This window comes from Carcharodon carcharias, chromosome 22 (assembly GCF_017639515.1).
Source record: "Carcharodon carcharias isolate sCarCar2 chromosome 22, sCarCar2.pri, whole genome shotgun sequence".
Lineage (NCBI taxonomy): Eukaryota > Metazoa > Chordata > Chondrichthyes > Lamniformes > Lamnidae > Carcharodon > Carcharodon carcharias.
The window spans coordinates 30,561,791-30,576,918 of NC_054488.1; the positions used below are offsets into that span (position 1 = coordinate 30,561,791).

A 15,128-nucleotide genomic window follows, 5' to 3' on the forward strand; every position below is an offset into this window, starting at 1 on the left:
AGGGAGCCTCACCATTGCACAGACTCTGCCCCAACTAACTTCCAATGTTTTACTCACTCGGGAGCTAATTCTGATTGTGTCATATCTGCTCGACTCATCCATTATTGGGCACTCTCCATATCAGATAAACTCCAACTGTTTTTCTGACTACTTGGATTAATGTCAAATTTTTGTTTAAAGAACATTGAGTAACATTGTGAGTCAGTTGGATTAACGTCAATGAAGATACATTCAGGAACATAGTGTAATGTGGGGAGAGGAGTTACTGAGTGACAGTGTGGGAAAGTTGGAACAACATCAGTAGAGAAACAGTAGTAATATGGGGCCCGGAGAAAAAGAGTTGCCGAGTGACAGTTTGACTACTGTGTTGTGAACTGTGAGGTGGATAGTGATAGGCAACTTCAAGGACATAAACAGGCTGGTGGAATGGATGGACATGTGGCAGATAAATATAATGCGGAGAAGTATGAAGTGATAGCAGGAACAAGGAGAGACAATATAAACAAGAGGATACAGTGCTAAGGAGATTCAGTTACAGAGAGACCTGGGGGTACATGTGCACAAATCATTGTAAGTGGCAGGTTAGGTTGAGAAAATCGTTAAAAAGGCTTTAGGTATCCTGGGTTTTATCATAAAAGGCATGGAGTACAAAAGCAAAGGAATTATGATGAACCTTATAAAACACAGGCTCAACCTCAATTGGAGTATTGTGGACCTACGTTAGAAAGGATGTGAAAGGTTGGAAAGGTGCAGAAAAGATTGAGGAATGGTTCTGGGGGGAAGGGCTTCAGTTATATGGATAGATTGGAGAAGCTGGGACTGTGCTCTGGCAGAAGAAAAGGCTGAGAGGAGATTTGATGGAGCTGCTTAAAATCATGAGGGGGCTAGACAGAGTTGATAGGAAGAAACTGTTCCCATTGGCAGAAAGGTCAAGAACCAGTGGACAGTGATTTAAGGCGAATGGTGAAAGAACCAAAGGAGGGTACAAAAGTTTTTTTAAAATCAGCGAGTGGTTAGAATCTGGAATGCACTGCCTGAGAGTGCAATAGAAGCAGATTCAATAGTGATTTTCAAAAGAGAATTGGAAAAGTACTTGAACAGAAAAAAACTTGCAGGGCTCTGGGACAGGGGGAATGGGACTAGCTGAATTGCTCTTGCACAGAGCCAGCATGGACACGACAGGCTGAATGACCTCATTCTTTGCTGTATGGATTCTGTGATTAACATCAGGGGAGATACAGATACATCAGAGGATAGGGGAGGGAGTTACTAGGTGACAGTGTGAGGAAACTGGATCTCAGTACCAGGGATCTGTGTAAGATATTGATTTCATTATCGAACACAAAACCCTGATCCAAATTTTATAATTCCAGGGCCATAAGGAACCTCAAGTTCCAGAGAGCTAGAATCGAGAATTTGTGCTTCGCTAGAAGTGGCACCATGAGGACCCATGCTCTAGATGCCACTGGGACCCATCACGTAAACCAGGGTTATTTGTGTCTGCCCTCAAGTGCTGCTTTGGGCTGCATTGGAGTGCTTCAGTTGGAGTTTGGTGAGAGAGGGGCTTTTAAGGGTTAATTTCTATCAAGAAAAACTCAGCAGCTCTGGCAGCATCGGCGGAGAAGAAAAGAGTTGACGTTTCGAGTCCTCATGACCCTTCAACAGAACTAGGTGAATCCAGGGAAGGGATGAAATATAAGCTGGTTTAAGGTGTGTCTGGGGTGGGGTGGAGGGGATTTGGTGGGGGGAGAGAAGTGGAGGGGGGGTGGTGTGGTTGTAGGGACAAGCAAGCAGTGATAGGAGCAGATAATCAAAAGATGTCACAGACAACAGAACAAAAGAACACATAGGTGTTGAAGTTGGTGATATTATCTAAACGAATGTGCTAATTAAGAATGGATGGTAGAGCACTCAAGGTATAGCTCTAGTGGGGTAGTGGGGGTGGAGGGAGCATAAAAGATTTAAAAATATTTAAAAATAATGGAAATAGGTGGGAAAAGAAAAATCTATATAATTTATTGGAAAAAACAAAAGGAAGGGGGAAGAAACAGAAAGGGGGTGGGGATGGAGGAGGGAGCTCAAGACCTAAAGTTGTTGGATTCAATATTCAGTCCGGAAGGCTGTAAAGTGCCCAGTCGGAAGATGAGGTGTTGTTCCTCCAGTTTGCGTTGGGCTTCACTGGAACAATGCAGCAAGCCAAGGACAGACATGTGGGCAAGAGAGCAGAGCGGAGTGTTAAAATGGCAAGCGACAGAGAGGTTTGGGTCATTCTTGTGGACAGACCGCAGGTGTTCTGCAAAGCGGTCGCCCAGTTTACGTTTGGTCTCTCCAATGTAGAGGAGACCACATTGGGAGCAATGAACGCAGTAGACTAAGTTGGGGGAAATGCAAGTGAAATGCTGCTTCACTTGAAAGGAGTGTTTGGGCCCTTGGACGGTGAGGACAGAGGAGGTGAAGGGGCAGGTGTTACATCTTTTGCGTGGGCATGGGGTGGTGCCATAGGAGGGGGTTGAGGAGTAGGGGGTGATGGAGGAGTGGACCAGGGTGTCCCGGAGGGAACGATCCCTACGGAATGCCAACAGGGGGGGTGAAGGGAAGATGTGTTTCGTGGTGGCATCATGCTGGAGTTGGCGGAAATGGCGGAGGATGATCCTTTGAATGCGGAGGCTGGTGGGGTGATAAGTGAGGACAAGGGGGCACTATCATGTTTCTGGGAGGGAGGAGAAGGCGTGAGGGCGGATGTGCGGGAGATGGGCCGGACACGGTGAGGGCCCTGTCAATGACCGTGGGTGGAAAACCTCGGTTAAGGAAGAAGGAGGACATGTCAGAGGAACTGTTTTAGAAGGTAGCATCATCGGAACAGATGCGATGGCGGCGAAGGAACTGAGAGAATGCGATGGAGTCCTTACAGGAAGCGGAGTGTGAGGAGCTGTAGTTGAGGTAGCTGTGGGAGTCGGTAGGCTTGTAATGGATATTGGTGGACAGTCTATCACCAGAGATTGAGACAGAGAGGTCAAGGAAGGGAAGGGAAGTGTCAGAGATGGACCACGTGAAAATGATGGAGGGGTGGAGATTGGAAGCAAAATTAATAAATTTTTCCAAGTCCCAACGAGAGCATGAAGCAGCAACAAAGTAATCATCGATGTACCGGAGAAAGAGTTGTGGAAGGGGGCCGGAGAAGGACTGGAACAAGGAATGTTCCACATACCCCATAAAGAGACAGGCATAGCTGGGGCCCATGCGGGTACCCATAGCCACACCTTTTATTTGGAGGAAGTGAGAGGAGTTGAAGGAGAAATTGTTCAGTGTGAGAACAAGTTCAGCCTGACGGAGGAGAGTAGTGGTGGATGGGGATTATTCGGGCCTCTGTTTGAGGAAGAAGCTAAGGGCCCTCAGACCATCTTGGTGGGGGATGGAGGTGTAGAGGGATTGGACGTCCAGGGTGAAGAGGAAGCGGTTGCGGCCAGGGAACTGGAAATTGTTGATGTGACGTAAGGTGTCAGAGGAATCACGGATGTAGGTGGGAAGGGACTGGACAAGGGGAGAGAGAGAAGGGAGTCAAGATAACGAGAAATGAGTTCTGTGGGGCAGGAGCAAGCTGACACGATCGGTCTACCGAGACAGTTCTGTTTGTGGATTTTGGGCAGAAGCGGGCCGTCCGAGGTTAGGTGACTATCAGGTTGGAAGCTGTGGGAGGAAGATCCCCAGAGGAGATGAGGTCAGTGACAGTCCTGGAAACAATGGCTTGATGTTCAGTGGTGGGGTCATGGTCCAGGGAGAGGTAGGAGGAAGTGTCTGCGAGTTGACGCTCAGCTTCCGCGAGGTAGAGGTCAGTGCGCCAGACAACAACAGCACCACCCTTGTCAGCGGGTTTGATGACAATGTCAGGGTTGGACCTGAGAGAATGGAGTGCAGTAAGTTCAGAGAGAGAGAGATTAGAATGGGTGAGAGGAGCAGAGAAATTGAGACGACTAATGTCGCGCCGACAGTTCTCAATGAAAAGATCAAGAGAAGGTAAGAATCCAGAGGGAGGGGTCCAGGTGGAGGGAGAATATTGGAGGTGGGTGAAAGGATCCGTTGAATGGGGAGAGGACTCCTGCCCAAAGAAGTGAGCCCGGAGACGAAGACGGCAGAAGAAGAGTTCAGCATCGTGCTGAGCCCAAAATTCATTGAGGTGAGGGCGTAAGGGTATGAAACTAAGTCCTTTGCTGAGCACTGAATGTTCAGCATCGGAGAGGGGAAGGTCAGGGGGTATAGTGAATATACGGCTGGGGCTGGGATTGGCAGATGGGGTGGGGACGGAGGGACAGGCAGGGGTGGAGGGTCCTAGATGGGTGTTGGTGTCGATGAGTTATTGGAGCTTGCATTCCTTAGCACTTGAGAGAAAGAGAAAAAGTTTCTTGTTGAAGCGTCGGATGAGACAAAGAATAAAATGAAACAGGGGGCATGCGCAGCTTTGAAAAAGGGTACGGCGGTGCTGCTGGAGGGAGAGGTCGAGTGTGTTCATATGGCGGCGCATGGCACTGAGTGTGGATCTCAGAATGTGATGGGAACACCAGTCCGAGAAACGTTTTATGTCCCGGAGATACCTGTAATCCTGGGTGGGTTCGAAACATGAGGGGTGGAATTTCAGTTGAAATCCACGTGGGGTAAGTCGGAGACGGAGACAGTCACTGAGAAAGGATATATGGATGTGAAAGCGGGTTTTAGTAAACACGTGTTTCAAAGCTGATGATCTGCTTCTATCACTGATGATCTGCTTCTATCACTGCTTGTTTGTCCCTACAACCACACCACCCCCCCTCCACTTCTCCCACCCCACACACACACACACACACACCTTAAACCAGCTTATATTTCACCCCTTCCTTGGATTCACCTAATTCTGTTGAAGGGTCATGAGGACTCGAAACGTCAACTCTTTTCTTCTCCGCCGATGCTACCAGACCTGCTGAGTTTTTCCAGGTAATTCTGTTTTCGTTTTGGATTTCCAGCATCTGCGGTTTTTTTGTTTTTAATTTCTATCAAGTCTAATTTCTTTCTTTAATTTAGCAACAAACTAAAAGCCGCTGTTTGGGTTGAGGGAAGGTGAGTTTTAGTCCAGGTTTAGAACAGGAGTTATGCAGGCTATGCTTGGAGTTACACCTAGTAAATTCATTAACTGGCGTAAACAAGTTTTCAGAAGCTAGATTCAGCAAGCCTTCTACAGTGAATGTAGAATGAATGTTTGCATTGCAAAAGTTATATATTCCTTTCTGGTGCAAAAACACAACAGGATAAGCGGCCCAGCCATGGGCTAACAAAAGAAATTAAGGATAGGATGCGATCCAAACAGGAGTCACAGAGGACAGAATTTTATGGCTGACATGTGGGTGGCAGAGCCTGCACATCAGCGCTTAAAATGCCGCACGCTGATGTCGGGCGAGTGTCCCGATGTCAGTGCGCAGCATCGCGATATTTAGCTAGGCGGGCACTATGAAGCGCAACGCATACCTGCCATTAATTAAAGGCCTTGTTAAGGCCCTTAACTCGGCAATCGATGCCGATTTTGAGGAGCCTGTGCGATCTTCACCTCGGCGTACCGGCCCAACGGGCAGGCGGGTGACTGATTTTTTAACAAATCTCATCTACGGGCGGGATATGTGGGCTCAGAGGGGTTGTTAATGTTTTATCTTAAGTATTTATTGCAGAAAGTGTTTTAAACTTGCCTGTGTGATTGTTAGCAGTTCAGATCGATTTCCAATAGCTTTCTAGATTAGGGAATGTTTCATTATCTGCGTCAGAGCGACATTTGTTGTTTATTTTGGTGGCAATAATGTCCACATTTATGACCATGGCTAAAGGCGTTTCCTTTATGCTGCATTTGTATGGTTCACAGACATATCACGAGTGTTTGAGTGGACATTGATGTTTCTGTACAAGGTCCTTAGTTGCAGCTGTTAAGGTGGAAGTGGTAGCACCTAAGTGCCACGTGTGGAAGCACCAGGCAAGGCTGGTCCTGCTGATCCATGTGTGTGGAGCTAGCTGAAGGTTTATTGGATTAAAGTGTCCCGGGTGTCCCTGCCTCCTTGGTGTAGTAGCGGGTCGGCGTGCTGCCCCTCATCATCACCCTGTGCTTCCTCATCCTCTGAGCCACTGCTGGATTCGTCATGTGCAGCCTCATCCACTGCGTCAAGGGCTTCATCGCCAACTGCATTCCCCCTTTCCAGCACAAGATTGTGCAGAGCGCAGCATGCTACCACTATCACAGAGACATGATCTGGAGAGTACTGGAGTACTTGTCTTTCAGTCAACTTTATATCCTGGCTATCACTGTCCCTTTTATTCCATGAGCTTGATCTTTACTGAAATTGGTGTTGCATCTTCAGAAGAGGCAAAGCAATTGCAAAGCTTGATTACTCAGTTGAACGCTTGGGTACTCACACTATACCAGATGTTAATTTTGATATTTTGGAGTTAAGTACTATGAGGAAACATACTGAAGTAGCGATGTTTTAAGAGCAAATAAAATATTAAAAACAATTAAATCTGGAGAAATGCATAATTAGGTTTCCATCCTTGGGTGATCCAGTGAACATGAAACCAGTCATTTTTAGTGATGCTTCACTTGCTCATCCTTCTGATTGGTATTTTAGTGCAGTTGGTTTCATAATATTTCTGACTGGTGGAAATGAGAAATGTTGTCCTCTTTACCTTGTTATGAACCCGGTGGAGTCCAACAAACCAAAAGAATCGAACTTTACCAAACGACCCAACAAAAAGCATTTGGACAAGATTTCACTTTTTATAATTTTATTATGAATCATACATTAAATAACAAATACAACAAAGATAGATTTCACAGATTCACTGGACAGTCTACAAATTTTAGCCATAAAGTCCTTCAAAGCTTTGCACTTTCTCAGGCAGAATTCCAGCTTATTTTCTTCAAAGGTTTAGCCATCAATTCTCATCCGACAGCTGCTCCCAGCCAACCCGAGTTCCAAGGGCACAGTCTTCGCCACAATGGCTCACTTCTGCAGAACCTCCCTCATGACAGCCTTGATAGCATGGATCCACCAGCATTACACCCTTTATCTGAACTCTCAGTGACAACTCTGTGCACTGTTTAGATGAGTCTGGGCAGTCAATTACTTTAAGTAACAGAAACAGTTGCAGGAACCCTGTAAGTTGTTTGTTGCTAGCTCCTGGATCCAGCTTTCGTTTTCTTCAGCCTGCCTGCACTGCACCACAGGGGTTATCTGAACTCAGATGACTGTGTCTTTCATTTGGTTTCAGCCAGCTTCAGTTTATTTTAATTTCCCTAGAAACCTGAAGGTTCAGTTCCCTTTAATGTTAGGGTCTGACCAGGGTCAGTGAATCTAACAGAACATTTGACAAGTCATGTGTTCAGACAACATGCTGCTCCTTTGGTCCCGCAAACCACGGATTCCATCACAATTGCTATTATATTTAAATATTTATGGCTAATGAAATCTTTGCAACTGATTAACAGGACAAGAGATGAATTTTTGTGATGTGTTTGTGAAATTCCAGGTCCAGTTCAGGATGTTGTGTCTCTTCAAACCTAACAGACAGAGCCTTGATAGGGAGCACTATGATCAGATGAGTTTGGGGAGGCTGACAGTGAATGAGGAATGATTAGCCTGGTTATTTTGGTTCACTTTTAGCCTCACTTTGCCAACCTATCAATTGCTGAACATCTCTTTTCCCCTTCTCTGGCAGCAATTGTAGCTGGCTCTCCATGCCCCATTGAAGTGGCCAAGAAAATCAGGGAGGAAATGAACGTCCCTGAACTTATCGTGAGTACCTTTAAGTTTCTGCTTCTACCTATTTTCTTGTTGTTTGACTTGACCAAGCTCTGGAACTGGGAAGGTTGCCTGACCTGAGCCCCGCTTAGACCCTCCCATTTTGAATGTTTTGGAGAGGCTGTTGATTGTTTCCTGGTGACAGTAATCATGCTACTTCTCTATAACCTCACTGAGAGTTGTCAAGTACTTGAACAGGATTTTGAGCATAGGAGTTGCTGGGTGAAAAAGGCCAAGGTCCAACTAATGCACCATCTATCACCCAGGTAGTCACATGATGCAGTAGTAATGGAGTTGTTAACTAATCAAAACAATTAGACTACAACAGACCCAGACATGAGGTGAGCAAAACCCCAATGTAGGAGAGCTTTAGGAAGCATAAATCCAAAGTAACCTGTTCCTCCCTAACGCTTAAGCAAGGAGTCAGGAGGGCTAAAAGGGGTCATGAAAACTCATTGGCAACCAGGATTAAGGAAAATCCCAAGGCCTTTTATACATAAGTAAAAAGCAAGAGGGTAGCCAGCGAAAGGATAGGCCCACTCAGGGATAGAGGTGGGAAGCTGTGTGTGGAGCCAGAAGAAATGGGAGAGATACTAAATGAGTACTTCTCATCAGTATTCACCAAAGAGAAGGACTGAGCGGTCGATTTGTCTAGGGAAGAGTATGTAGATAGCCTGGATCATGTTGAGATCAAAAAAGAGGAGGTGTTAGGCATCTTGAAGAATATTAAGGTGGATAAGTCCCCAGGGCCAGATGGGATCTACCCCAGAGTACTGAGGGAGGCAAGGGAGGAGATTGCTGGGGCCTTGTCAGAAATCTATATATCCTCACTGGCTACAGGTGAGGTCCCAGAGGACTGGAGAATGGCCAATGTTGTTCCATTGTTTAAGAAGGGTAGCAGGGATAATCCAGGAAATTACAGGCCGGTGAGCCTTACGCAGTGGTAGGGAAATTATTGGAGAAGATTCTTCGTGACAGGATTTACTACCATTTGGACGCAAATAGGCGTATTAGTGAGAGACAGCATGGTTTTGTGAAGGGGAGGCCATGTCTCACTAACCTGATCGAGTTTTTTGAGGAAGTGACAAAGATGATTGACGATGGAAGGACAGTGGATGTTATCTACATGGATTTCAGTAAGGCCTTTGACAAGGTCCCTCATGGCAGACTGGTACAGAAGGTAAAGTCGCATGGGATCAGAGGTGAGCTGGCAAGATGGATACAGAATTGGCTTGGTCGTGGAAGACAGAGGGTAGCAGTGGAAGGGTGCTTTTCTGAATGGAGAGCTGTGACTCTCCACAGGGATCAGTGCTGGGACCTTTACTGTTTGTAGTATACATAAATGATTTAGAGGAAAATGTAATTGGGCTAATTAGTAAGTTTGGAGGAGTTGCAGATAATGAAGAGGATTGTTAAAGGATACAACGGGATATAGATCGGTTGGAGACTTGGGTGGAGAAATGGCAGATGGAGTTTAATCCGGACAAATGCAAGGTAATGCATTTTGGAAGGTCTAATAAAGGTAGGAATTATACAGTAAATGGCAGAACCCTTAAGTGCATTGACGGGCAAAGGGATCTGGGTGTACATGTCCACAGGTCACTGAAAGTGGCAACGCAGGTGGATAAGGTAGTCAGGAAGGCAGGGGTATTGAGTATAAAAGCAGGGAGGTCATGCTGCAGCTGTATAGAACCTTGGTTAGGCCACACTGGAATATTGCATGCAATTTTGGTCACCACATTACCAGAAGGATATAGAGCGATGGAGATTGAGGGGCGACTTGATAGATGTTTACAAAATTATGAGTGGCATGGACAGAGTAGATAGTCAGAAGCTTTTTCCCAGGGTGGAAGAGTCAATTACTAGGGGACATAGATTTAAAGTGAGAGGAGAAAACTTTAGACGAGATGTGTGGGGCAAGTTTTTTATGCAGAGGGTAGTTAGTGTCTAGAATTTACTGCCAGAGGAGGTGGTGGAAGCAGGTATGATAGTGGTGTTTAAGAGACAGCTTGCCAAATACATGAATAGAATGGGAATAGAGGGATACGGACCCCGGAAGTGCAAAATGTTTTAGTTTGACAGGCAATATGATCGGCGCAGACTTGGAGGGCCGAAGGGCCTGTTCCTGTGCTGTACTTTTCTTTGTTCTTTGTTGTTTTCTTTGCTTAGCATATCTCAAATTACTGATGTACTTTATCCCAAATTTTATTCTCTGGAAAAAATCCATCTAATTCGATTGGATCAATCCCGACTGCCTCCACTATCTCCATAAGGAGCCTGTTCCAAAGATTTTTGCTCATGGAAGTTTTTAATTTTAGTTGGAGAGCTCAATGGACAGGATTTAGATGCTGAATTGAAAAGTTTGGTATCCTGACCATCAGTGTTTGAAGAGTTGGACAGGCTTCTCAACCTGGTTTTGTCTTAATTACTAGCAGAAAGAATTGGTCTTTGTGTAATTAATGGCCTTTCAGTTGAATTCATTTGCCTCAGACCCTGCAGGAAATTGCAAGCTCATTTGTAGCCAGATTTATCGACAATGCAAAGATGGGTAGGAAAGCAAGTTGTGAGGAGGTTAACTGACTGGGCAAAAAGTTGGCAAATAGACTATAATGTTGGAAAATGTGAAGTTGTCCACTTTGGCAGAAGGAATATTATTTAAATGGAGAAAGACTGCAGACTGTTGAGGTACAGAAGGATTTGGGTATCCTTGTGCATGAATCACAAAAAGTCAGCATGCATGTGTAGCAAGTAACTAGGAAGGCAAATGGAAAGTTGGCCGTTGTTGCAAGGGGGATAGAATATAAAAGTAGGAAAGTCCTGCTACAACTGTACAGGGCATTTTGTGAGACTACGCCTAGAGTACTGTGCCTCCTTATTTACGGATGAATATGCTTGCATTAGCGACAGTTCAGAGAAAGTCCACTAGGTTGATTTTTGTAATGAGGAGTTGTCTTACAAAGAAAGTTTGAGTTTAGAAGAATGAGAGGTGATCTTATTGAAATGTATAAGATTCTGAGGGGATGTTTCCATCGTAGGGGACTCGTGAACTAGAGGGCACAATTTCAAGTTAAGGGATCTCACATTTAAAACAAAGAAGGGGAATTTCTTCCCTCAGAGGTCTGTTAGTCTTTGGAATTCTCCAACCCCAGAGAGCTGTGGTGGTTGGGTCATTGGATATATTTAAAGCTGAGCTAGACAGATTTTTAATCTACAAGGAATTCAAGGCTAATGAGGCTGTCAGAAAAGTGGAGATAAGGTCACAATCAAATAATCCATAATTTTGTTGACTGGGGGGGACAGATTCAAATGGCCAAATTTTTCTTTATTCATTCATGGATGTGGGCTTCGCTGGCTGGGCAAGTATTTATTTCCCATCCCTAGTTGCCCTCAAGAAAGTGATGATGAGCTGCCTTCTTGAACCACTGCAGTCCATGTGGTGTAGGTACACCCTCAGTGCTGTTAGGAAGGGAGTTCCAGGATTTTGACCCAGTGACAGTGAAGGAACAGTGATATATTTCCAAGTCAGGATGGTAAGTGACTTGGAGGGGAACTTCCAGGTGATGATGTTCCCATCTATCTGCTGCCCTTGTCCTTCTAGCTGGTAGTTGTCACGGGTTTGGAAGGTGCTATCCAAGGAGCCTTGGAGAATTCCTGCAGTGCATCTTGTAGATAGTAGAAACTGCTGTTTCTGTGCGTCGGTGATGTAGGGAGTGAATGTTTGTGGATGTGGTGCCAATCAAGCGGACTGCTTTGTCCTGGATGATGTCAAACTTCTTGAGCGTTGTGGGAGCTGCACTCAACCAGGCAAGTGGAGAGTATTGTATCACACTCCTGACTTGTGCCTTGTAGATGGTGGACAGGCTTTGGGGAGTCAGGAGGTGAGTTACTTGTCGCAGGATTCCTAGCTTCTGACCTGCTCTTGTAGCTATAATATTTATATGGTTAGTCCAGTTCAGTTTCTGGTCAATGGTAACCCCCAGGATGTTGATAGTGGGGGATTCAGCTTTTTGTGTACAGGTCATACCGGGACAATTTTCCACATAGCCGGGAATATGCCAGTGCTGTAGCTGTACTGGAAAAGCTTGGCTAGGGGCGTGGCAAGTTCTGGAGCACAAGTCTTCAGTACTATTGCCAGAAAATTGTTAGGGCCTTTAGCTTTGCAGTATCCAGTGCCTTTAACCGTTTCTTGATATCACGTGCAATGAATCGAATTGGTATCTGTGATGCTGGAGACCTCCGGAGGACGCCAAGATGGATCATCCACTCCAAATGGCCTACTGCTGCTCTTATTTCTTATGCTAGGTGTAGCAGAGCCAAACACTGAGATGGGGGAGTTAGTGTTTGAGGATGAACCAACATTTAATTTGAAGGACAATGATAAATACAAACCTTTTATGGTTGCATCCATTTTCTGGCAAGATTTTGTGTTGATTATTTCTTTAGCATTATCTGTTCCAGGTGATGAAGCTTTTAAAGGAATTGCTTCTCTCCAGGCTGCACACTCTAGGCCTGGTAGAACACCTTTCAGTATCATTTTAGTGAGATCAGTGCCGTCTGAAACTGGGGTGAGTGAAGGCAGAGCAGAGCCGGGGCTGGATTAGAATCACATCTGAAGGTAGGACTGCAGGTTTTTAGGTTGGTGGACAGTGGGGAGGCCAGAAATTGACATTAATTTGAAAGCATAAAGATGAAAGTGAACAATATTTTTGCAGTTCCTAATTGATACAGGGACAGTCTCCAGAAAGGAGGTTGTGATTCTGGCTGTAGTCTCAGGTTGTGTAGGCTCTGAACCTGATATTGTGAAATGTCCTTTTCTGAAATTTCATTGTGCATCTGCAGGCATGATTTTTTAAAAAAATTCTTTCATGGGATATGGTCATCGCTGGCTAGGCCAGCCTTTGTTGCCCATCTCAAATTGCCCTTGAGAAGGTGATTTGTGAGCCACCTTCTTCAACTGCTGCAGTCCATGTGGCGTATACTCACAATGCTCTAAGGAAGGGAGTTCCAGGATTTTAATCTGGTGACAGTGAAGGAACGGCAATATAGTTCCAAGTTAGATGGTGTCTGACTTGGAAGTGGAGGTGTTCCCATGCATCTGCTGCCCTTGTCCTTCTTAGTGGTAGAGATCACTGGTTAGGAAGGTGCTGTCAAAAGCTTGGTGAATTGCTGCAGTGAATTATGTGTAAGGTATACACTGCTGCCACGATGTCCTGGTGTTGGAGGGCATGAATGTTTAAGGTGGTGGATGGGATGCCGATCAAGCGATGCTGCGTTTCCTGGAAGGTGTTCAGCTTCTTGAGTGTTGTGGGAGCTGCACTCATCCAGGCAAGTGGAGAGTATTCCATCTCACTCCTGACTTGTGCCTTGTAGGTGGACAGACTTTGGGGAGACAAGCAGTGAGTTACTCATTGCAGAATTCCCACCCTCTGACCTGTTCTGACACGTTAGGGGAATGGCTAGACAGGCATTACACAGAATTTACTTTTGCATGGAAGAAACTAAGAATGGGTGTACAGACTCAATGGAAACACACTGAGCAGGGGCTGGGTCAAAGACATTCCTGAAGGTGTTAGTGAAAACCAAGGAAGCCATAGAAAGGGAAGGATTATCTAAATGGGACACAGAGCGCCAGAAGAAAGAGATAATGATAGAAGTTTTAAATAGATTGGTTAGGCCACAGTTCGGATATTATCTGCCATATTAGGCACCTCATGAAGAAGGGACATTAAAACTGGAGAGATTGTAGATTCGCCAGGAAAATTCCAGGGTGGTAGTAGTAATGAGGTGATGGTAGAACTGTTTCCACTGGAGCAGAGAAGGGTAAGAGGAGATATAATTTGAGGAGTTTTAATTACTGAGTGCTTTGACTGACTGAATAGTGAAGAGAGGGTTGGTGATTAACCAGGGACAAAGATCCTGGAATCAGGATTGGAGAAAAGGTCCTGGTACTGGTGAGATTTGGAGAGGAACCAGGTGCCGTCCAGTGGAGATAAGAATAATGGTGCTAGAGTGCAGGAGGAGGCTAGTCCAGTGGACAGCCAGACATGGTAAATTGAAGAAATCTTTTAGGAGCAGGGCTTCAGGAAGAGGTGTGGAGACAAGGCAACTGAAGAAAACACTGTAAACCAGGAGGGTGGAGAGAAAATCAAGGGAGGCAAGGCATGGCAAGCTTGTACTAGGAACCAGGGGGGATTAAAATATTTGTTTGCTGAGGGTCAGAGGTTAGGAAATGAAAAAGGGAAGTGTGACAGGAAGTAGATGAAGGAAGAACAGCTAGGAGTACCGGAAGTCACAAGGGAGGAAGCAGCCAATACAGAGCAAGGTTTTTAGATTATTCTAGTTTACAGATTGGGAAATTTAAACTATGCAAGAGGAGGAATAGAGGAAATATTGGGCAGATCATCTTTCTCCAGGGAGTAGTGAGCCTCTGGAATGTTTCCTGCTGCTGTGGCAGGTGCTGACTCCGCATCACCTTCAAGAGAGAACTAGACTGGTTCCTGACTGGAACAGAGATTGGCATCATGGAGGATGTTGGTTTATTTATAGATCAGGCTTGATCCATGTGATCTCCTAAACTGATTTCCACTGCCGGGGGACAGGGTGTCAAGAGGCATTGTCCAAAGTATCCTCCCTTATTGACCTGAATTTGTTGTTTTGCCTGACTCAGGAGACTACTGTATACCCAGTGCCTAGTTATAATGCTTCAGCCATCATTGTGTGGGGCAGTCTTAATTGACCAGCAGGTCTTTACCCGCCCATCATTTTCATAAACAAGTTGATGCAGTATAAGGGTGCTTGGGTTAATGTGGGACTGGGGAAACAGTACCACCCACATTAGAATGTAGAGAATCACATGATGGTAGATTGTGTGTAGGGGGAGTCTGAGAGAAGTCAGCATGAAGGTAGTAGTTAGTTAGGGCTATATCTGTGTGTTAACAATAAATGGTTTATGTTCAACCACACAAACCTCTAGACCTCTTACTGAGACACCAGACAATCTTACAACAGTTGAAACCTTGATTTGTAATGTCACAAAGTGATTCTGTGTATGGGAAAATGTGGCAAAGCTGTGATAATAGAAAGCAAGCGTGATAACAAATGTGCAACAGTGCAAGACTTCCAATTGATTGATGTGTTTTGTCATATTTATTTAGGCTGAAATATTAACAATGACTTGGGAAATGCTTTGTTGCTAGATAACTCATTGTAAACAATGAGGACCCACTGCCCTGCACGGCTGAGTATCACACACTGACCCATTCATCCCAGGATTGAGCTGTGGGCTGCTGGGCTTACTTTTCTACTTCCTTTAGGTAAAAT

General features: G+C 45.2%; 1 protein-coding gene across 1 annotated transcript in view; it reads left to right on the forward strand.

The window, feature by feature from the left end:
* The window catches only part of acsf2 (acyl-CoA synthetase family member 2), a 245,048-nt gene that overhangs the window by 124,359 nt on the left and 105,561 nt on the right, over positions 1 to 15,128 (forward strand). Inside the window, exon 10 of the mRNA XM_041216824.1 lies at positions 7,726 to 7,802. Coding sequence (XP_041072758.1) covers positions 7,726 to 7,802 — 77 coding nt within the window. The remainder of the gene's footprint in view (positions 1 to 7,725; positions 7,803 to 15,128) is intronic.